Consider the following 23,156-nt stretch of genomic DNA (forward strand, 5'->3'; position numbering starts at 1 on the left):
CTAACCCGCTATTTTAGGCTAATCCAGAATCTGACAGATAATTATTAATCTCCTGTTTATAGCTCCCCATATTATCTCTGCTTCTTGGCTAACTTGTCATTGGCATAAAGAGTGAACAGATTAATCAGATGTTGCAATAGTTTAAATAGCTTTCACATTAGATTTCTACTAGATAAACTCGCTAAATTAGCTAGCTGCAGTGTCAACCATGTAGTTAGCTAATGTTAGTTAGATGAACCAGTCAGTCCAGTGCAGCATCATCCCACTCCAGGAAAATACCCTTCAAACTGGAAAGGAGAGGTTTGGAAGAGAAGGAGGATGGAGGGTAAATCCTACCGTGGCAGGAAAAAGATGATGGAGTTGACTATGGCAATTGATATCTGCGAGTATGGCAATTGATATCTGTACTGGTTGATTATTTATTACTTATGTGGGTGATTCTCATGAAACCATGGCTGTGATGAATTCAGCTATATATGCTTAGTTTTTGTCTCTAACTTGTTTTGGGCTCCAATATTATTTTTGTGTTTACTCAGTCTCATTACCGTAACACGTCCAGGTCAATTTTGCAGGACTTTACATGCATTTCATTTATAAAGTGTAAAGTGTTACATATTCAAAGACAGTTATCATTTCTGGGTATTCACATTATAAACAAGTCTTATTTCAGACAGAAAAACGTGTGTCCAAGCACTTGTTTCTCATTATCGTTGTGTTTTTTTTACAGTTCCTGTAAAAAGTACAGTTCCTGTAAAAAATAAAAAATAAATTTTATATTTTTTTACCCATAATACATTACTAAGAGAAGATCAAAGATGGCTACAAGGTAAGTGAGTCTTTTCTCTTTTATTATGTTTTAATTTGATAATTGTCCTCTTACACACCATTTACCCATTTTAGATTACCATAACTGTGTAATATTTATGTTTGAGAATAATTGAAACTATTTACAGTATAATAGATTAGAAAGAGCATGAATTGATGATGTAAATTTAGCTGAGTCATAACGGCTTGGTTAGCTAAATTTGCTATTGGCCTTCTCATTACCGTAATGCTCATTTATCAATACCATATGGTTGTCTGTTACAGTAATTCAAAGTTCAGTTACGGTAATGATAGAAACTGTTTCTGATGCATGTACAATGTAACTCCATCATACTATGTGCGCAACAGATACACTGCTAACCAAACAACAGTTCAAGGTGCATGCACACTTGAATTAAAGGGCAACCGCACTGCAATTTACTTTTTTCAGGTTTTTCCCAGACCTAAAAAAAAAATGGTCTCCTGATGGGGTTTAAGCATTGTTAGCACATCCAATTTTGTTGTTATTTTATTAGAAGTGTGATTTTGAGAGCAAAAACCTGAAGGGAATTTTTTTTTTTTCAAAGGCACATTACAATTAAAAATCCAAAGTTTATCTGTTGTTTTTAGAACACTAAAAGTGGTGTTCTGTCAACAGATGTCCCCATCCTAGACCATATGTTTTGTAAATCCGGCTCCGCTATAACAATGCAAACAATTCAGAATGAACTAAAAATAATTTGACTTGTGGTGTTTAGCTTTTCCACTGACCACTAAACTTATTGGTGTTCTATTAGATTGTAATCTGTCATGGTCCAAGAATATTGATTCTATTGTTGTAAAGATGGGAGAGGTTTGTCTGTGATAAAGAGATGATCTGCTTTTTTTAACATCACATGCAACCAAACAAGTCCTGATAAGCTCTGGTTTTGTCACATCTTGACTATTGCCCAGTTGTATGGTTAGGTGCGACAAAAAAGGACCTAGAAAAGCTGCAGCTGGCCCAGAACAGAGCAGCAAGTGTGGCCCTCAAATGTCAATAACATGCAAGTCAGTCTCTCCTGGTTAAGAATGAAGGAGAGATTGACTGCATCCCTGATGGTCTTTGTAAGATGTGCTGAAAGTACAAAATTGTCTGTTTGGCCAGTTAACACATAGCTAAAAACCTATACCTACCCCATAATACATGTAACTAGGGGGTCTCGTCACAGTCCCCAAGTCCAGAACAGAGGCTGGGAGACGCACACCACTGTATAGAGAAATGACTACATGGAATTATCTTCCACCTCAGGTAATTTAGGCAATCAAAATCCGGTTTAAAAACAGATAAAACAAACCCTCGAGGAACAATGCGGACAGAGAGACACACATAAACCCAGACTTTCTTATAATTATACATGTTTTTATTTTCTCCTTTTCACAAGATGAATACAAACCCCAAGCCAGCTGTATGTCTCAATGCCAACAGGAAAAGATCAACACCATATAATTTCCAGGTCTTATTTGGTGCTTATCTTTTTCATTCATTTTGGGGTTTTTGCATATAGGTGTGTCTACACAATAAATGGCCTGGGATGTGGATTTAAATGGATAGTTAAATAAACCAATATGTCATTTGTGTTCATTTTATTTAACCCTTATTGTACCAGTTAAATTGACTGAAGCCATTCTCATTTATAGCAATGACCTGGGGAATAATTACAGGGGAGAGGGGGGATGAATGAGCCTAATGGAAACTGGGGATGATTAGGTCGCCAGATTGGGAATTTACTCAGAACACCAGGGTTAACACCCTTACTCGTAAAATAAGTGCCATGGGATCTTTAGTGATCACAGAGAGTCAGGACACCCATTTAACATCCCATCTGAAAGACAGCACCCTACACAAAGCAATGCCCCAGGGCATTGGGATATATATTTTTTTTAGACAAGAGGAAAGAGTGCATCCTACTGGCCCTCCGACACCACTTCCAACAGTATCTGGTCTCCAGAGACCGACCAGGACCAACCCTGCTTAGCTTCCGAGGCAAGCCAGCAGTGGGGTACAGGGTAGTATTCTGCTTGCTTCCTTACCCTGTAAGCAGTCTATTAACAAGAGAACACAGCAATCCTTGCTTGGGTTTTGTTTACCTGGTCACGGTCTCCATCTTTTTAACATTGATAGCACAAAACCAATTTAACTGAATATCTGTGATATTAGCATATATCACATTTCATGTCCAAATCATCTTAAACTAACTTTATTGAGCTAGACAATCAATTTTTGGCACTGGGATGATTTGGACATGGAATGTGAAAATGCTTATAAAAATCGGGGATATCCATTTGCAGTGGTTTTGTGCTATAAACCAAAGCATGGACTGCTGTCTTGCCTTGTCCATTGACTGCTTACAGGGTAAGGAATCCAATGTACGTTTGTAATTTTGGTGATCTATCCCTTTAAGTCTACTTTTGAGACATAAGACTACTTTTGAGGTGTGCAAAGGTGCCAAACGTTACATTTTTTGAGTGTAATGGCCCTTTTAGTGGATGTGCAATAATCTAGAACAATCTGATTAATCTAAACTTCTTGTTATCTTGGCAGAAAAGAAAGAAGGCTGCATCAAAAGCTAGGGTGGAGAAGCACAGAAATCCAGAGCTGCTTGAGCAGCACAGAAGAAAGGAAAGAGAGAGGTATAGAGAGAGGAAGAATTGCAGTCATGAGTGGTTTCAGAGTTGGAGTGCTGATCTATGATCGATTGCGGAGCTCCCACTCCGGACACTCTTAAGCAGTGCAGTTAGGGTCCTCGGGGGAATCTTGGGGGAAAAACTTATTTCTGTGCCTGAAAAAGAACACACAAAAAATAAGCCCAAAATGCACCACCAAAATGAGTCAAATCACATTTCCTATATCTTTTTTCCACTCAATCAATCTAAATAAATTTACATTTGAATCCTATAGCGGTCACTCCTATCCAGAGTGACTTGGTGTTAGTGCATTCATCTTACCATAGCTACAGTAGGTGGGACAACCACATATCTCAGTCATAGTAAGTACATTTTTTCTCAATAAAGTAGCTATCAGCAGTCAGTGCTAGCAGAGTGCTAGCTGAGGGGGAAAAAGTCAAGAGCAAGTTCACAAAAGGCAAGTGAGTTAGTATTAAAAATATACACTGCTCAAAAAAATAAAGGGTACACTAAAATAACACATCCTAGATCTGAATGAATGAAATATTCTTATTAAATACTTTTTTCTTTACATAGTTGAATGTGCTGACAACAAAATCACACAAAAATTATCAATGGAAATCAAATTGGAGGTCTGGATTTGGAGTCACACTCAAAATTAAAGTGGAAAACCACACTACAGGCTGATCCAACTTTGATGTAATGTCCTTAAAACAAGTCAAAATAAGGCCTCCCAGGTGGCGCAGTGGTTAAGGGCGCTGTACTGCAGCGCCAGCTGTGCCATCAGAGTCCCTGGGTTCGCGCCCAGGCTCTGTCGTAACTGGCCGCGACCGGGAGGTCCGTGGGGCGACGCACAATTGGCCTAGCGTCGTTAGGGAGGGCTTGGTCGGTAGGGATATCCTTGTCTCATTGCGCACCAGCGACTCCTGTAGCGGGCCGGGCGCAGTGCGCGCTAACCAAGGTGTACGGTGTAGCCTCCGACACTGTGTTAAGAAGCAGTACGGCTGGTTGGGTTGTGTATCGGAGGACGCATGACATTCAACCTTAGTCTCTCCTGAGCCCGTACGGGAGTTGTAGCGATGAGACAAGATAGTAGCTACTACAATAATTGGATACCACGAAAATTGGGGAGAAAAAAGGGGTAAAATTCAAAAAATAAATAAATAAATAAATAACAAACAGGTCAAAATGAGGCTCAGTAGTGTGTGTGGCCTCCACGTGCCTGTATGACAGGCCTGGGCATGCTCCTGATGAGGTGGTGGATGGTCTCCTGAGGGATCTCCTCCCAGACCTGGACTAAAGCATCCGCCAACTCCTGGACAGTCTGTGGCGTGATGTCATGACATGATGTCCCAGATGTGCTCAATTGGATTCAGGTCTGGGGAACAGGCGGGCCAGTCCATAGCATCAATGCTTTCCTCTTGCAGGAACTGCTGACACACTCCAGCCATATGGGCCAGCATATGGTCTGAGGATCTCATCTCGGTACCTAATGGCAGTCAGGCTAACTATGGAGGGCTGTGCGGCCCCCCAAAGAAATGCCAACCCACACCATGACTGACCCACCGCCAAACAGGTCATGCTGGAGGATGTTGCAGGCAGGAGAACGTTCTCCACGGCGTCTCCAGACCCTGTCACGTGCTCAGTGTGAACCTGCTTTCATCTGTGAAGAGCACAGGGTGCCAGTGACGAATTTGCCAATCTTGGTGTTCTCTGGCAAATGCCAAACGTCCTGCACGGTGTTGGGCTGTAAGCACAACCCCACCTGTGGACGTCGGGCCCTCATACCACCCTCATGGAGTCTGTTTCTGACCGTTTGAGCAGACATGCACATTTGTGGTCTGCTGGAGGTCATTTTGCAGGGCTCTGGCAGTGCTCCTCCTGCTCCTCCTTGCACAAAGGCGGAGGTAGCGGTCCTGTTGCTGGGTTGTTGCCCTCCTACGGCCTCCTCCACATCTTCTGATGTACTGGCCTGTCTCATGGTAGCGCCTCCATGCTCTGGACACTACGCTGACAGACACAGCAAACCTTCTTGCCACAGCTCGCATTGATGTTCCATGCTGGATGAGCTGCACTACCTGAGCCACTTGTGTGGGTTGTTGACTCCGTCTCATGCTACCACTAGAGTGAAAGCACCGCCAGCATTCAAAAGTGACCAAAACATCAGCCAGGAAGCATAGGAACTGAGAAGTGGTCTGTGGTCACCACCTGCAAAACCACTCCTTTATTGGGGGCGTCTTGCTAATTGCCTATAATTTCAACCTGTTGTCTATTCCATTTGCACAACAGCATGTGAAATTTATTGTCAAACAGTGTTGCTTCCTAAGTGGACAGTTTGAGTTCACAGAAGTGTGATTGACTTGGAGTTACATAGTGTTGTTTAAGTGTTCCCTTTATTTTTTTTGAGCAGTGTATATTTTTGGGGGGCGCTGTGGGATTATTTAAGATACTATTTGAAGATGTAGCATTCCAGACATTTTTAGAAGATGGGCAGGGACTCTATTAAGACAACATATACTATTATACAGACTATTTGTCTTCTATTTTATTTGATAACGGGAACATGGTGGTATGGTAACACAATCGGTAACACAATTACAGTACATCACTGTGTTCTGAAAGAGGGAGAGAATGTAGAGAAAGAGGAGAAAGTACCATAGATTTCCTCTTCGCTCCAGTCGCTGCCTCCCTCCCCACACCATTCCGTATAGACTGCTTTAAGCTTGACTCTGTACTGGCATCTCTGGTCATATGAAACCTTCCCTGGTACATGTTCCAATTGTATTTCCTTACCCTGGAAGAAACATACACAGAGCCATGAGTGGAACTCAAAGTGTACTATTTGACTGACACACCCATGCACGCACACACACAAGCACACACAGCAGATGTCCAAAGCCCTTCATTCTAACACATTCAGTAGGTCTGTAAAAACAATGCAAATTACTGTCCAGTGACTAAAGCTCTATTTTTATTGGTGTAATTCGCATACGTGACCGGTGTTATGTTGACAATAGCAGAACGCCCAACCCCTCATCTGACACATATTCTGTCTGCAGCCAGCTAATCTTTAGGCCTCATTATCTGTGTATTTGTTCATGGATCATTAACTATTATTACAAAACACAGGTTCTGAAATGTTCCCTGTTGCAAAATAGATTTTTATCTCCGTGAGACTAACCTGTATAACAATGGCACGACTGAGTGGCGTGCAGTGCCTTTGGAAAGTATTCAGACCCCTGGACTTTTTATACATTTTGTTACGTTACAGCCTTATTCTAAAATGGATTAAATTGTTTTATTTCCCCTCATCATTCTACACACAATACCCTATAATGACAAAGAAAAAAATAGGTTTTTAGAAATGTTTGCTAATTCATATTAAAAAAACTTAAATATTACATTCACATAAGTATTTAGACCCTTTACTCAGTACTTTGTTGAAGGACCTTTGACAGCGATTACAGCATCGAGTCAAATCAAAATCAAACATGGCCTGAATACAACAGTGAAATGCTTACTTACAAGCCCTTAACCAACAGTGCAGTTCAAAAAAAGAGTTGAGAAAATATTTACCAAATAAACTAAAGTAAAAAATAATAAAAAGTAATACAATAAAATAACGAGGCTATATTCACGGGGTACTGGTACCGAGTCAATGTGCGGTGGTACAGGTTAGTGGAGGTAATTTGTACATGTAGGTATGCTTGAAGTTCATAGATAATAAACAGCGAGAAGCTGCAGTGTAAAAAACCAATGGGGGGTGTCAATTTAAATAATCCGGTGGCCATTTGATTAATTGTTCAGCAGTCTTATGGTTTGAAGCTGTAAAGAAGCCTTTTGGTCCTAGACCTGTTACTCTGGTATTGCTTGCCTTGCAGTAGCAGAGAAAACAGTCTATGACTTTGGTAGCAGGAAGCTTGGCCCCAGTGATGTACTGGGCCGCACGCACTACCATCTTTAGTGCCTTATGGTCAGATGCCGAGCAGTTACCATACCAGGTGGTGATGCTCTCTATTGGTGCAGCTGTATAACTTTTTGAGGATCTGGGGACCCATGCTAAATCTTTTCAGTCTCCTGAGAGGAAAAAAGGTGTTGTCGTGCCCTCTTCACTTGATCTTGGTGTGTTTGGACCTTGATAGTTTGTTTGTGATGTGGACACCAAGGAACTTGAAACTCTTGACCCACTCCACTACAGCCCCGTCGATGTTAATGGGGGCCTGTTCGGTCTGCCTTTTCCTGTAGTCCATGATCAACTCCTTTGTCTTGCTCACATTGAGGGAGAGGTTGTTGTCCTGGCACCACACTACAAGGTCTCTGACCTTCTACCTACAGACTGTCTCATCGTTGTTGGTGATCACTGGTGTCGTCAGCAAACTTAATGATGGTGCTGGAGTCGTGTTTGGCCACACAGTCGTGGGTGAACAGGGAGTACAGGATGGGACTAAGCACACACACCTGAGGAGCCCCAGTGTTGAGGATCAGCGTAGCAGACGTGTTGTTGCCTACCCTTAACACCTGGGGGTCCTTAGCTTAGCGATGAGCACTATGGTGTTAAACGCTGAGCTGTAGTCAATGAACAGCACTCACATAAGTGTTCCTTTTGTACAGGTGGGAAAGGGCAGTGTGGAGTGTGATTGAGATTGCGTCATATGCAGATCTGTTGGGGTGGTATGCGAATTGGAGTGGGTCTAGGGTATCTGGGAGGATGCTGTTGATGTGAACCATGATCAGCCTTTCAAAGCACTTCATGGCTACCGACATGAGTGCTACGAGGTGGCAATCATTTAGGCAGGTTACCTTCGCTTCCTTGGGCACAGGGACTATGGTGGTCTGCTTGAAACATGTAGGTATTACAGACTCGGCCAGGGAGAATTTGAAAATGTCAGTGAAGACACTTGCCAGTTGGTCTGCACATGCTTTGAGTACATGTCCTGGTAATCCGTCTGGCCCCACAGCTGTGTGAATGTTAACCTGTTTAAAGGTCTTGCTCACATCGGTTACCGAGTTATCCCACAGTCGTCCAGAACAGCTGGTGGTCTCATGCATGCTTCAGTGTTGCTTGCCTCGAAGCAAGCAGAAAAGGCATTTAAAAAGAAAGGAGGACCAAGGCACTCTCCATATAATTAATTAAAATGCCTTTATTCGTATGGCATGTTTAATAGAAACAAAGTGCCTTGGTCCTCCTCTCTTTTTGATGACCAATTTACCCCTTTTACCAAAGAGCACCTTCTAGCTACCAAAATGTACTATTGTGTACCTTAGTAGCGCTTCCCTTTCTCATCTTTCTACTAGAAAAGGCATTTAGCTCATCTGGTATGCTCGTGTCACTGGGCAGCTCATGGCTGGGTTTCCCTTTGTAATCCGTAATAGTTTTCAAGCCCTGCCATATCCGATGAGCATCAGAGCCGGTGTAGTAGGATTCAATCTTAAGCCTGTATTGACGCTTTGCTTGTTGATGGTTCGTCTGAAGGAATAGCGGGATTTCTGATAAACATCCGGAATAGTGTCCTGCTCCTTGAAAGTGTTAGCTCTAGGCTTTAGCTCGATGCGGATGTTGCCTGTAATCCATGGCTTCTGGTTGGGATATGTACGTACGGTCACTGTGGGGACGATGTCTTCGATTCACTTATTGATGAAGCCAATGACTGAGGTGGTATACTCAATGCCATTTGATGAATCCGTAACATATTCTGGTCTGTGCTAGCAAAACAGTCCTGTAGCGTAGCATCCCCGTCAGCCGACCACTTCCGTATTGAGCGAGTCACTGGTACTTCCTGCTGGGTATGACGCTAGAAGCTTGGCACACCTGTATTTGGGGAGTTTCTCATATTAATCTCTGCAGATCCTCTCAAGCTCTGTCAGGTTGGATGGGAGCATTGCTGTACAGCTATTTTCAGGTTTATCCAGAAATGTTAGATCGGGTTCAAGTCTGGGCTCTGGCTGGGCCACTCAAGGGCATCCAGAGACTTGTCTCGATTCCACTCCTACATTGTGTTGGCTGTGTGCTTAGGGTTGTTGTCCTGTTGGAAGGTAAACCTTCGCCCCAGTCTGAGGTCCTGGGCGCTCTGGAGCAGGTTTTCATCAAGGTTCTCTCAGTACTTTGCATCGATCCTAACTAGTCTCCCAGTCCCTGCCGCAGAAAAACATCCCACAGCATGATGCTGCTACCACCATGCTTCACCGTAGGGATGGTGCCAGGTTTCCTCCAGATGTGACGCTTGGCATTCATATCAAAGAGTTCATTCTTGGTTTCATCAGACCAGAGAATCTTGTTTCTCATGGTCTGAGAGTCTTTGGGTGCCTTTTTGTAAACTCCAAGCAGGCTGTCATGTGCCTTTTACTGAGGAGTGGCTTCCGTCCGGCTACTCTACCATAAAGACCTGACTGGTGGAGTGCTGCAAAGATGGTTGTCCTTCTGGAAAGTTCTCCCATCTCTAGAGAGGAACTCTAGAGCTCTGTCAGAGTGACCATCAGGTTCTTGATCACCTCCCTGACCAAGGCCCTCCCCCGATTGCTCAGTTTGGCTGGGCGGCCAGCTCTAGGAAGAGTCTTGGTGGTTACAAACATATTCCATTTAAGAATGAGGGAGGCCACTGTTCTTGCGGACCTTCAATGCTGTAGACATGTTTTGGTACTCTTCCCCAGAGCTGTGCCTCGACACAATCCTGTGTGTATATATATATATTTACAACTTTTTTCACATACATTTTATTTTTATTTTCCATCAACTCATCTTCAAAACACTCTCCTGCAACCCGCCTCACCAATTTATATTTATAAATAAGTATTATTTACCTCAAATCTGCAATCCTCCAAGAAGCTAGCCAGAAGCTAGCCAGAAACTAGCCAGAAGCTAGCCAGGAGCTAGCCAGAAGCTAATCAGAAGCTAGTTCAGAAGCTAGTTAGCTTCTTTACTGGCAACTCGTTAGTATTCAGCTAACCACAGTTTGTGGTCATCAGCTATCCTTTAGCTCGAAAATCTATCGCCAGTTTTGTACGGTGCAGCGGCTCGGAACGGAACATACCGGACCAATTTTTCTCTCCATGTCCCTGGATTTCAACTGCTCTCTGGACACTCATTCCCGGATCTCACAGCTAGCTGGCTGCTATCCGTGTGTCTATCTGCTTTCGTCGATTCCGGAGCAAACATCAATTACTCCGGAGCTAGCCAGCTCCGTCAATCACTCCTGAGCTCCGTCAATCACTCCTGGGCTGCAGTCACCTATCCGGACCCGTTTTACTGCCTACGCGGAGCCCCACCGGGCCTTCACAACTGGACTGCCGACGTTATCTACCCGAAGGAGATCCGGCTGGCTCCTCCGTCGCGACGTTACCTGAACGCCCATCTGCGGCCTGCTAACCGTTAGCTGTCTTACCGGCTGCTCTCAGAATAGACAATCGGACAATTTATTTATTTTTATTATTATTGTTTCTTCTTGGGCCTCTATAACTATATCTATTGTTTTTATTTTTTTTGTTGTTGTGTGATTTGGACTAATCCCCTCTACCACACGGAACCCCACTAATCTACTGACGGGACGCAAGAGGTGGCTAACAACAGACCTCCATCCTATGCTAGCTTGCTACCGATGTCCTGGCTAGCTGTCTAAATCGCCGTGACCCCCAAACCAACCTCTCCACTCCCTGGACCCTTTTGATCACTCGACTAAGGATGCCTCTCCTTAATGTCAATATGTCTTGTCCATTGCTGTTCTGGTTAGTGTTTATTGGCTTATTTCACTGTAGAGCCTCTAGTCCTGCTCACTATACCTTATCCAACTTATTAGTTCCACCACCCACACATGCAATGACATCTCCTGGTTTCAATGATGTTTCTAGAGACAATATCTCTCTCTTCATCACTCAATACCTAGGTTTACCTCCACTGTATTCACATCCTACCATACCTTTGTCTGTACATTATACCTTGATACTATTTTATCGCCCCCAGAAACCTCCTTTTACTCTGTGTTCCAGACGTTCTAGACAACCAATTCTTATTGCTTTTAGCTGCACCCTTATTCTTCTCCTCCTATGTTCCTCTGGCGATGTAGAGGTGAATCCAGGCCCTGCAGTGCCTAGCTCCACTCCTATTCCCCAGGCGCTCTCTTTTGATGACTTCTGTAACCGTAATAGCCTTGGTTTCATGCATGTTAACATTAGAAGCATCCTCCCTAATTTGTTCTATTCACTGCTTTAGCACACTCTGCCAACCCGGATGTTCTAGCTGTGTCTGAATCCTGGTTTAGGAAGACCACCAAAAATTCAGAAATTTTAATTCCAAACTACAACATTTTCAGACAAGATAGAACTGCCAAAGGGGGCGGTGTTGCAATCTACTGCAAAGATAGCCTGCAGAGTTCTGTCCTACTATCCAGGTCTGTACCCAAACAATTTGAACTTCTACTTTTAAAAATCCACCTCTCTAAAAACAAGTCTCTCACCGTTGCCGCCTGCTATAGACCACCCTCTGCCCCCAGCTGTGCTATGGACACCTTATGTGAACTGATTGCCCCCCATCTATCTTCAGAGCTTGTGCTGCTAGGCGACCTAAACTGGAACATGCTTAACACCCCAGCCATCCTACAATCTAAACTTGATGCCCTCAATCTCACACAAATTATCAATGAACCTACCAGGTACCACCCCAAAGCCGTAAACACGGGCACCCTCATAGATATCATCCTAACCAACTTCCCCTCTAAATACACCTCTGCTGTCTTCAACCAAGATCTCAGCGATCACTGCCTCATTGCCTGCATCCGTAATGGGTCAGCGGTCAAACGACCTCCACTCATCACTGTAAAACGATCCCTGAAACACTTCAGCGAGCAGGCCTTTCTAATCGACCTGGCCGGGGTATCCTGGAAGGATATTGATCTCATTCCGTCAGTAGAGGATGCCTGGATATTTAAAAAAAATGCCTTCCTAACAATCTTAAATAAACATGCCACATTCAAGAAATTTAGAACCAGGAACAGATATAGCCCTTGGTTCTCCCCAGACCTGACTGCCCTTAACCAACACAAAAACATCCTATGGCGTTCTGCATTAGCATCGAACAGCCCCCGTGATATGCAGCTGTTCAGGGAAGCTAGAAACCGTTATACACAGGCAGTTAGAAAAGCCAAGGCTAGCTTTTTCAAGCAGAAATTTGCTTCCTGCAACACTAACTCAAAAAAGTTCTGGGACACTGTAAAGTCCATGGAGAATAAGAACACCTTCTCCCAGCTGCCCACTGCACTGAAGATAGGAAACACTGTCACCACTGATAAATCCACCATAATTGAGAATTTCAATAAGCATTTTTCTACGGCTGGCCATGCTTTCCACCTGGCTACTCCTACCCCGGTCAACAGCACTGCACCCCCAACAGCAACTCGCCCAAGCCTTCCCCATTTCTCCTTCTCCCAAATCCATTCAGCTGAAGTTCTGAAAGAGCTGAAAAATCTGGACCCCTACAAATCAGCCGGGCTAGACAATCTGGACCCTTTCTTTCTAAAATGATCTGCCGAAATTGTTGCCACCCCTATTACTAGCCTGTTCAACCTCTCTTTCGTGTCGTCTGAGATTCCCAAAGATTGGAAAGCAGCTGCGGTCATCCCCCTCTTCGAAGGTGGGGACACTCTTGACCCAAACTGCTACAGACCTATATCTATCCTACCATGCCTTTCTAAGGTCAACAAACATATTACCGACCATTTCGAATCTCACCATACCTTCTCTGCTATGCAATCTGGTTTCAGAGCTGGTCATGGGTGCACCTCAGCCACGCTCAAGGTCCTAAACGATATCTTAACCGCCATCGATAAGAAACATTACTGTGCAGCCATATTCATTGATCTGGCCAAGGCTTTCGACTCTGTCAACCACCACATCCTCATCGGCAGACTCGACAGCCTTGGTTTCTCAAATGATTGCCTCGGCTGGTTCACCAACTACTTCTCTGATAGAGTTCAGTGTGTCAAATCGGAGGGTCTGCTGTCCGGACCTCTGACAGTCTCTATGGGGGTGCCACAGGGTTCAATTCTTGGACTGACTCTCTTCTCTGTATACATCAATGAGGTCGCTCTTGCTGCTGGTGAGTCTCTGATCCACCTCTTCGAAGACGACACCATTCTGTATAATTCCGGCCCTTCTTTGGACACTGTGTTAACAACCCTCTAGGCAAGCTTCAATGCCATACAACTCTCCTTCTGTGTCCTCCAATTGCTCTTAAATACAAGTAAAACTAAATGCATGCTCTTCAACCGATCGCTACCTGCACCTACCCGCCTGTCCAACATCACTACTCTGGACGGCTCTGACTTAGAATACGTGGACAACTACAAATACTTAGGTGTCTGGTTAGACTGTAAACTCTCCTTCCAGACCCATATCAAACATCTCCAATCCAAAGTTAAATCTAGAATTGGCTTCCTATTTCGCAACAAAGCATCCTTCACTCATGCTGCCAAACATACCCTTGTAAAACTGACCATCCTACCAATCCTCGACTTTGGCGATGTCATTTACAAAATAGCCTCCAATACCCTACTCAACAAATTGGATGCAGTCTATCACAGTGCAATCCGTTTTGTCACCAAAGCCCCATATACTACCCACCATTGCGACCTGTACGCTCTCGTTGGCTGGCCCTCGCTTCATACTCGTCGCCAAACCCACTGGCTCCACGTCATCTACAAGACCCTGCTAGGTAAAGTCCCCCTTATCTCAGCTCGCTGGTCACCATAGCATCTCCCACCTGTAGCACACGCTCCAGCAGGTATAACTCTCTAGTCACCCCCAAAACCAATTCTTTCTTTGGCCGCCTCTCCTTCCAGTTCTCTGCTGCCAATGACTGGAACGAACTACAAAAATCTCTGAAACTGGAAACACTTCTCCCTCACTAGCTTTAAGCACCAACTGTCAGAGCATCTTACAGATTACTGCACCTGTACATAGCCCACCTATAATTTAGCCCAAACAACTACCTCTTTCCCAACTGTATTTAATTAATTTATTTATTTAGCTCCTTTGCACCCCATTATTTTTATTTCTACTTTGCACATTCTTCCATTGCAAAACTACCATTCCAGTGTTTTACTTACTATATTGTATTTACTTTGCCACCATGGCCTTTTTTGCCCTTACCTCCCTTCTCACCTAATTTGCTCACATTGTATATAGACTTGTTTATACTGTATTATTGACTGTATGTTTTTTTACTCCATGTGTAACTCTGTGTCGTTGTATGTGTCGAACTGCTTTGCTTTATCTTGGCCAGGTCGCAATTGTAAATGAGAACTTGTTCTCAACTTGCCTACCTGGTTAAATAAAGGTGAAATAAAAATAAATAAATAAAATCCTGTCTCGGAGCTCTACGCACAAATTCCTTCGACGTTATGGCTTTGTTTTTGCTCTTAACTGTGGGACCTTATATAGACAGGTGTGTGCATTTCCAAATCATGTCCAAATAATTGAATTTACAACAGTTGGAGTCCAATCAGGTTGTAGAAACATCTCAAGGATGATCAATGGAAACAGGATGCACCTTATCTTAAATTTTGAGTCTCATAGCAAAGGGTCTGAATACTTATGTAAATAAGGTATCTGTTGATATTTTTGTTAATTTGCAAAAATGTCTAAACCTTCTTTCGCTTTGTCATTATGGGTTATTGTGTGTAGTTTGTTTTCATGGATATATAAAGGGTGACATAAATAAAAAATATCCACACATCCAGGGCTTACCAGAGACTCTTGACACTTGTTGTATTTTAAGATGAAATTCCAGCAGTGGACAGCGCCTATGTCCGGAGGGTCCCAGCTCAGGATGAGATTCCTACCTTCCTCTGTGATCTTCACCTTAGGGGCCGGGGGCTTGACTGAAGGGAATCAGACATATAGTATAACATTAGATAAATGAGAGTATTATTAATAAACAGTATTGCATTCTTGAGAGAATAGTCGTATCATATAATTACTCACTGGTTGGTCTACTTTCATAAAGATATAGCTTTTTTATATTGACGACTGTCACGAACGTCGTCTTGAAAATGACCAGACCAAGGTGCAGCGTGGTGAGCGTACATTTTTCTTTATTTTTAAACGTCGCCAACAAAACAATAAACAAAAACGAACATGAAGCTCCGTAAGGCTATACATGAATTAAATGAAGACAACAACCCACAAATGAGAAAAGGAAAAAAGGCTGCCTAAGTATGATTCCCAATCAGAGACAATGATAGACAGCTGTCCCTGATTGAGAATCATACCCTGCCAAAAACAAAGAACCAGAAAGCCTAGACTTTCCCACCCGAGTCACACCCTGACCAAACAAACAGAGAATAAAAGGATCTCGACGGTCAGGGCGTGACAACATTTTTACTGACTTCACTTCCTGAGGTAAATGTGTTTGAATGTTTTTCAGATCATACCACGAGGATGTCGTAAACATTTGTTTTTAACGGTTAAAAAATGTGGTATGGAGTTATTCTTACCATGATATCTAGGAAGCACCAGGAAGTTATTCTTTACAGATAAGCCATCGAGAGTCCCATTGACCTTGAAGTAGACGTCATATTGAAGGAAGGATCCTCTCAGGTGACATCCTGTCCTCTGACCATCTCTGTACTGGTACTCACTGCATGCTGCTATGTGGGAGGGACCAAGGTACCTGAAACATAAGGGATGAGAGGGATGACAATCTGTCACTGCTCAGCTAAACAGACACAGCTCAACTGACAAATATTCAGTGTTCCAGGAGTTATTTGACCAGTTCAGTTATCCGTTAAATTGGGTAGGGATGTATTAGGGGATTTTGACAGGAAGTAGAATAGTTCTCACCCATAGTAGAGCTGGAGGTCTGAGGCCTGATTGGCTGGGAGCCAGCTACAGTTCATAGCCTTAGAGGAGTAGAGGGAACACTGGAAGTTCTTCACCAACTCTGTTATAAATAAATAAATATATATATACTGTAGTCTATATATAGAGAGAGAGAGAACAGACTCATGGCAGACTACAAAAATAGGATCTGACAAAGAGAGAGATGGAGATTTAAATGTTGACCGATTAATGTTTTCCATCCAGCATAGCCTTAAGCTGTGTGGCTGTTTGCTCACCCCCTTTGTTCAATATTTTATTGGATGTACAGTACCTACCGTAAACTAGAATTAAATGCAAGGGAATTTCAAACATGTAAAACAATATTAAATCGCAGCACATTGTTCATATTACAGTAGACACATTGGATATAGTTCAGAGGGGTACACCTGTCCGAATTCATAAAGGGAAAACTCCTTCCACTTAAGCCAACTTTTCACTCAGTCATGCAATGATTTCAGAGGGAGACTAAGTGAAAATTCAAAGTTAGGATTTGCCCCAGTGATTGTTACCTACCTGTGGGTTTAGTGATGGATTTGCTGACAGGTTTGCTTATGGTTCTACCTGTACAGTGTTTGGGGTTTGTTTGCACTGTGTAATTCACTGCATCTTCTGTAGAGAGTCTATACTCTTTATACAACTTGAAAGTTGTCTCTACTTTGGGTCTCCTCTGCAAAGAAAAATGTTAACTGTAATTTCAAATTCAGTGTTATATCTTAGATTAATATGGTGTATATTAAAATGGCCTACAGGTTAACATCACTTCATAGCAGATGTTTCTCATACTTTAAGATGTTATAATTTATAAAGTAGCTATAAGAAAAGTTTTGAAATTGGTGAATAAAATATTTTACTTGGCTTTTGATATAATTTTAATTGTGATTCATATTTTGCATTTGATTGTTTTCTATTATATGCGTGAATATGTGTCCCCATTCAGTCTATGCGGGCAAACCAGTCTGTAGTTAAATCAATTCCAAATTAATATTTGTATTAAAATAAATGTCCCTTTCGTGGGCCCGGGTGAAACAGTCGACTCACCTCTCCGATCGTTGTAGTGATCATGTAGTTCACCTTGCATGATGCATCTAAATCCTTTGGTGCGTTCCACGACAGCTTTATACGGAATTCAGATTCCCACCTCAATGACAGGTTGAGCGGCTCAGGGAGAGCTGAAGAGGTGACAAGAGATGAGCAGTGTAAACTACTCTGTATGGCAATGTGATGACCGACTGCTATATATATTGATCCACAAATCTGTTTGGAGTATGCCCTACTTAGAATTTCTGAACAATATGACTCACGGGGGCAAAGTAACAACAACAAGCATAACCCATATGCTTTATAGTCAGGCTACATCAAAAAGAATAGGCAAATAATCATAGTCCATGTCAAATTAACATGTTACAATGGATGCAGATTTGGCTCGGGAATCCAACATGTACTTTCATTTTAAAAGGCTTTCCTACTGAAAATGATTAAACAACTTCTGCCACATACAGTAGGACTTAAAAAGGTAAATGTAAAGTTCACACAATTGCATTACCTTTCTCAGCTGCAATCTCTGTTGCGACGAAATGAATAAAGTATTGTAGAACCAAGATCCATTTCAAATGTTTCAAAATCATGTTGTCCTGCATGGAATTCCAAAGGTAAGGATCTCAGAATTGTCAAGCAGTGGTCTCCCAAACGGAGAGAACAATGCAACTGCCTCAGATCTGATTGGTCACAGGATAGTGATTGATGTCACAGAGGTACTGCTGGTAATTTGTTCTACCTGAAAAGTGATGAATATACATACTGCAGGGAATAGGGCAGGGCAGTGTGTGTGTGTGTGTGTGTGCATGCAACCAGACATGTTGATTCTTGCCAGAGCAGGATTCAGGCAGATGAATACCTTATCTTGTTTTGGGAAAACCAGCTGGTTGCCACAACACTAGCTAACCCTTCCAGCATCCCTTCACAGCGAGGTGGCTTCTTACAGGCAGAAGGCAAGTTCATAAAGATGGAATCCTTAATACCCTTACAAAAAAAGTGCCATAAAAGTGCAGTAACTGAAGTCGACTATTGTATTTTGGACACCAAGGTAAAGAAGGTTTGAAGTTGGATATTCAACGGATATTCGCACTTTCAAATTTAGTTTGAATGCTATTGACTTGAGCCACAGGCTCCAAATAAGTGTCATTATGTTGGAAAAATTGCGCAGGACATTGCACAGGTCTATTTTCACGATTTGGACATTAATTAACTTTCCAAAGCTAATAAACATGTGGAAATGTGAGCAGCATTTTTTTTATTCCTAGTTGAATTAGTTAGGGAGTGTAAATAAAGTACAAACTCTTTTTACATTTGAATTTCAATAGCTCCTTGGTCATGTGACCTACTTGACCCAAACAAGGTCCAGAATGTCCACTGACTGCCCTTCTATATTGCACACCCTTTAGTTTGTCCATTTTCATCTAACAAGATTTTACATTAATTTTTCAAAATGTAAAATTTCAATAGCTCCTTGGTCATGTGACCTAGTGACTTCAAACAAGGTTCAGAATGTCCACTGACTATACCTTCATATCGCACACTCTGATGTGTCTACTTTCATATCATGCTATTAGACTTAAATCTGTAAGCTTTGCAGGCCTTTATTTTACATGGGTGTTAAACTTTTAAGTTAACAAATGTTCCAGCCTCGCAATAACTATCTTTCACATGGACACTGAAAAGATCCGCAAATGGCTGTATGTGGAATGGATCAAGGACAAGAGAGGTGTTCGAACAGAGGTGCTTAAAGGAAGGTACACAGGTAGGCCTCATGAAAAACAATGTTTCATATGCTCTTTTTAATCACAGTAATAGGCAGTGATTTGTTAGAGCTTGATAAGGTGAAATAATTATTTTCATAGCATCACTTTCATATACTGTATATTAAGACAAATCCTTCTACGTTGAGTATTAGAACGCAGTTTACATAACCTGATAATGACTTGATTTGAGTGCATTCACAACAAGCCACCTGCAGACAACTTACAAAATGCAACAGTGCATTTGAGGGTCGTTTTTCTGATGAAAATAGTTATGATGCATGGCCTACTATTTCTAACTGGAAAAATACATTCCTCCATCTTGTGAGTAAAATCCTTTTTCCAAAATTGAATTAGGTACATGTTTGTGAAGAGGTATGAGGGTTGTGATATGGGTCATTTAATAGCAAAACCATTTAAGGGATCAATACATTTCTATATTGCTTCCCCAGTATTGGCATGAACCATCAGACCAAGTGTTTTTGGTTGACCCTGCTGGACAGAAAGAGAAGGAGGAATGGGAACACGCTGCATTCAAATTCAGGTCTTAGTTATTCCATTGTACTGGATCTAATACATATTAGCATTTTACCTACATTCATGAGTGTAATATTTTTTTTGACATACTGTGAAAAACTCTTGGCTGCTGGCTGTGTCACTTTCAGACATGCGCAGACCAGACTGAAAGGGGAAGGGTAGCTCTTGACTTGATCCACAGGGGTTCTCTGTAAAGAGAGAGTAATCCAAAAGGCAGACACACCCCTTGACTTTCAATTGGCATCGTTGACCTGTATGTATATTCTCTCCTGATTGGCACTTTAGTCAGACTGTGCACCACAGAGCCAGAGGTATGAGGAGAGACATCCTCCTTTGTATGTATGGGAACAAATATTTCCTAACACTTTGGATCCTATTCTTGGACAGTTAGAAGACACAATGCAACATTTTTTTTTTTACTAATTACTGTCCATGAGTAACCTCAACCTTGTGGGTCTGTGGGTGTTTGGGCCAATAAAGTGGCAACTCAATTCTACCATTGACGAGTCTCTCATGCCCCTATGAACGTGGGCAGAGGGCAATAGCTTTTAATCTAAACCAGTCCTTTTATACCGGAGTACACTAACCCCTAATTGGGGCTCTTTTCTTGACACACAGTAGCAGTTTACCAGATAAGAAGTCAAGAAGATCAAAGTAGATTGTTGTAAGGGTGTATTACATCCTGTGCTGCCACATTGTCATATCCATTCTGGATTCTGAGAGGTAAAATCAGTCGAAAAATGCCTCTGTGTGTATACATTTTCCCCCAAGACATAAATGCCAAAGGGGGTGGAGTTGCAATCTACTGCAGAGTTCTGTCATGCTATCCAGGTCTGTGCCCAAACTGTTCGAGCTTCTACTTTTCCAGAAGTAAGTTTCTCACTGTTGCAGCTTGTTTGCAGACCCCCCTCAGCCCTGGACACCATATGTGAATTAATTGCCCCCCACTTATCTTCAGAGTTTGTACTGTTAGATGACCTAAACTGGGATATGCTTAACACCCCGTCCGTCCTACAATCTAAGATAGATGCCCTCAATCTCACCCAAATTATCATGGAACCCTCCAGGTACAACTTCAAATATGTAAACTCAGGCACCCTCATAGATATCATCCTGACCAACCTGTCCTCTAAATACACCTCTGCTGTCTTCAACCAGGATCTCAGGGATCACGGTCTCAATGCCTACGTCCGTAATGTGTCCGCGGTCAAACGACCACCCCTCATCACTGTCAAACGCTCCCTAAAACACTTCAGCGAGTAGGCCTTTCTAATCGACCTGGCCCGGGTATCCTGGAAAGATATTGACCTCATTCCGTCAGTAAAGGATGCCCGGTTATTCTTTAAAAGTGCTTTCCTCACCATCTTAAATAAGCATGCCCCATTCAAAAAATGTAGAACCAGGAACAGATAAAGCCCTTTGTTCACTCCAGACCTGACTGCCCTTGACCAGCACAAAAACATCCTGCGGCGTACTGCATTAGCGTTGAATAGCCCCCGCGATATGCAACTTTTCAGGGAAGTTAGGAACTTATCGGCAGACTCAACAGCCTTGGTTTCTCAAATGACTGCCTTGCCTGGTTCACCAACTACTTCTCTGATAGAGTTCAGTGTGTCAAATCGGAGGGCCTGTTGTCCGGGCCTCTGGCAGTCTCTATGGGGGTGCCACAGGGTTCAATTCTTGGGCCGACGCTCTTCTCTGTATACATCAATGATGTCGCTCTTGCTGCTGGTGAGTCTCTGCTCCACCTCTACGCAGACGACACCATTCTGTATACTTCTGGCCCCTCTTTGGACACTGCATTAACAACCCTCCAGACGAGCTTCAATGCCATACAACTCTCCTTCCGTGGCCTCCAATTGCTCTTAAATACAAGTAAAACTAAATGCATGCTCTTCAACCGATCACTGCCTGCACCTGCACGCCCGTCCAGCATCACTACACTGGACGGTTCTGACTTAGAATATGTGGACAACTACAAATACCTAGGTGTCTGGTTAGACTGTAAACTCTCCTTCCAGACTCACATCAAACATCTCCAATCCAAAGTTAAATCTAGAATTGGCTTCCGATTTTGCAACAAAGTATCCTTCACTCATGCTGCCAAACATACCCTCGTAAAACTGACCATCCTGCCGATCCTCAACTTCGATGTCATTTACAAAATAGCCTCAAATACCCTACTCAATAAATTGGATGCAGTCTATCACAGTGCCATCCGTTTAGTCACCAAAGCCCCATATACTACCCACCACTGCGACCTGTACACTCTCGTTGGCTGGCCCTCGCTTCATACTCGTCACCAAACCCACTGGCTCCAGGTCATCTACAAGACCCTGCTAGGTAAAGTCCCCCCTTATCTCAGCTTGTTGGTCAACATAGCAGCACCCACCTGTAGCACGCGCTCCAGCAGGTCTCTCTCTCTGGTCACCCCCAAAACCAATTCTTCATTTTGCCGCCTCTCCTTCCAGTTCTCTGCTGCCAATGACTGGAATGAACTACAAAAATCTCTGAAACTGGAGACTCATATCTCCCTCACTAGCTTTAAGCACCAGCTGTCAGAGTAGCTCACAGATTACCGCACATAGCCCATCTATAATTTAGCCCAAACAACTACCTCTTCCCCTACTGTATTTATTTATTTTGCTCCTTTGCACCCCATTATTTTTTATTTCTACTCTGCACATTCTTCCACTGCAAATCTACTATTCCAGTGTTTTACTTGCTTTATTGGATTTACTTCGCCACCATGGCCTTTTTTTGCCTTTACCTCCCTTATCTCACCTCATTTGCTCACATTGTATATAGACTTACTTTTCTACTGTATGTTTATTTTACTCCATGTGTAGCTCTGTTGTTGTATGTGTCGAACTGCTTTGCTTCATCTTGGCCAGGTCGCAATTGTAAATGAGAACTTGTTCTCAACTTGCCTACCTGGTTAAATAAAGGTGAAATAAAAATAAATAGTCTGGTTCTTACCTGTGCCTAGTTTGGGCAGGTACTTCTCTTTCTGGGCAGGGTTGCCCATACAGCAGGATGCCCTTGAAGCCGATGAACACCCAGGGTGATGCCAACGCACAGGTCGTGCATTGGGAGGGAACTACTTGAATTTGCCCAATAACTTCAAACGAAAAATGTTTTTAATTTTTTAAATTTATTTTTACCTTTATTTAACCAGGCAAGTCAGTTAAGAACAAATTCTTATTTTCAATGACGGCCTGGGAACAATGGGTTAACTGCCTGTTCAGGGGCAGAACGACAGATTTGTACCTTGTCAGCTCGGGGGTTTGAACTCGCAACCTTCCGGTTACTAGTCCAACGCTCTAACCACTAGGCTACCCTGCCTACCCTGTCGGAAATTCTGACTAATGAATAAACCCCGGACTTCGGCAGCACAAGAAAATCTGGTTTCCTTATTTCAAAGTGGGAAGAGTCAAGAAAAGAAAACTTCTTCAAAGAAAATGCATATCATAGCGCCATCTACTG

The 23,156-nt window shown here is 42.7% G+C and overlaps 1 protein-coding gene across 2 annotated transcripts; it reads right to left on the bottom strand.

Annotated features, from left to right (window-relative positions):
• Window positions 1–2,171: 2,171 nt before the first annotated feature.
• LOC115133533 (interleukin-13 receptor subunit alpha-2-like) lies at window positions 2,172–22,799 on the bottom strand. Of its 2 annotated transcripts, none has more exons than XM_029666819.2 (8): window positions 22,650–22,799; window positions 17,377–17,507; window positions 16,852–17,005; window positions 16,300–16,399; window positions 15,954–16,129; window positions 15,205–15,338; window positions 6,127–6,265; window positions 2,172–3,626 (listed from the first exon to the last, which is right to left on the bottom strand). In XM_029666819.2, exons 1-8 carry the CDS (start codon window positions 22,696–22,698, stop codon window positions 3,514–3,516), a joined length of 996 nt encoding a protein of 331 aa, XP_029522679.1. In that variant the 5' UTR covers window positions 22,699–22,799; the 3' UTR covers window positions 2,172–3,513. The 2 variants fall into 2 exon arrangements, with proteins under 2 accessions (XP_029522679.1, XP_029522678.1); XM_029666818.2 differs by lacking the exon at window positions 22,650–22,799 and adding an exon at window positions 17,882–18,122.
• Between the last annotated feature and the right edge of the window lie 357 nt (window positions 22,800–23,156).

This window comes from Oncorhynchus nerka, linkage group LG8, assembly GCF_034236695.1.
Source record: "Oncorhynchus nerka isolate Pitt River linkage group LG8, Oner_Uvic_2.0, whole genome shotgun sequence".
NCBI classification, from domain to species: domain Eukaryota; kingdom Metazoa; phylum Chordata; class Actinopteri; order Salmoniformes; family Salmonidae; genus Oncorhynchus; species Oncorhynchus nerka.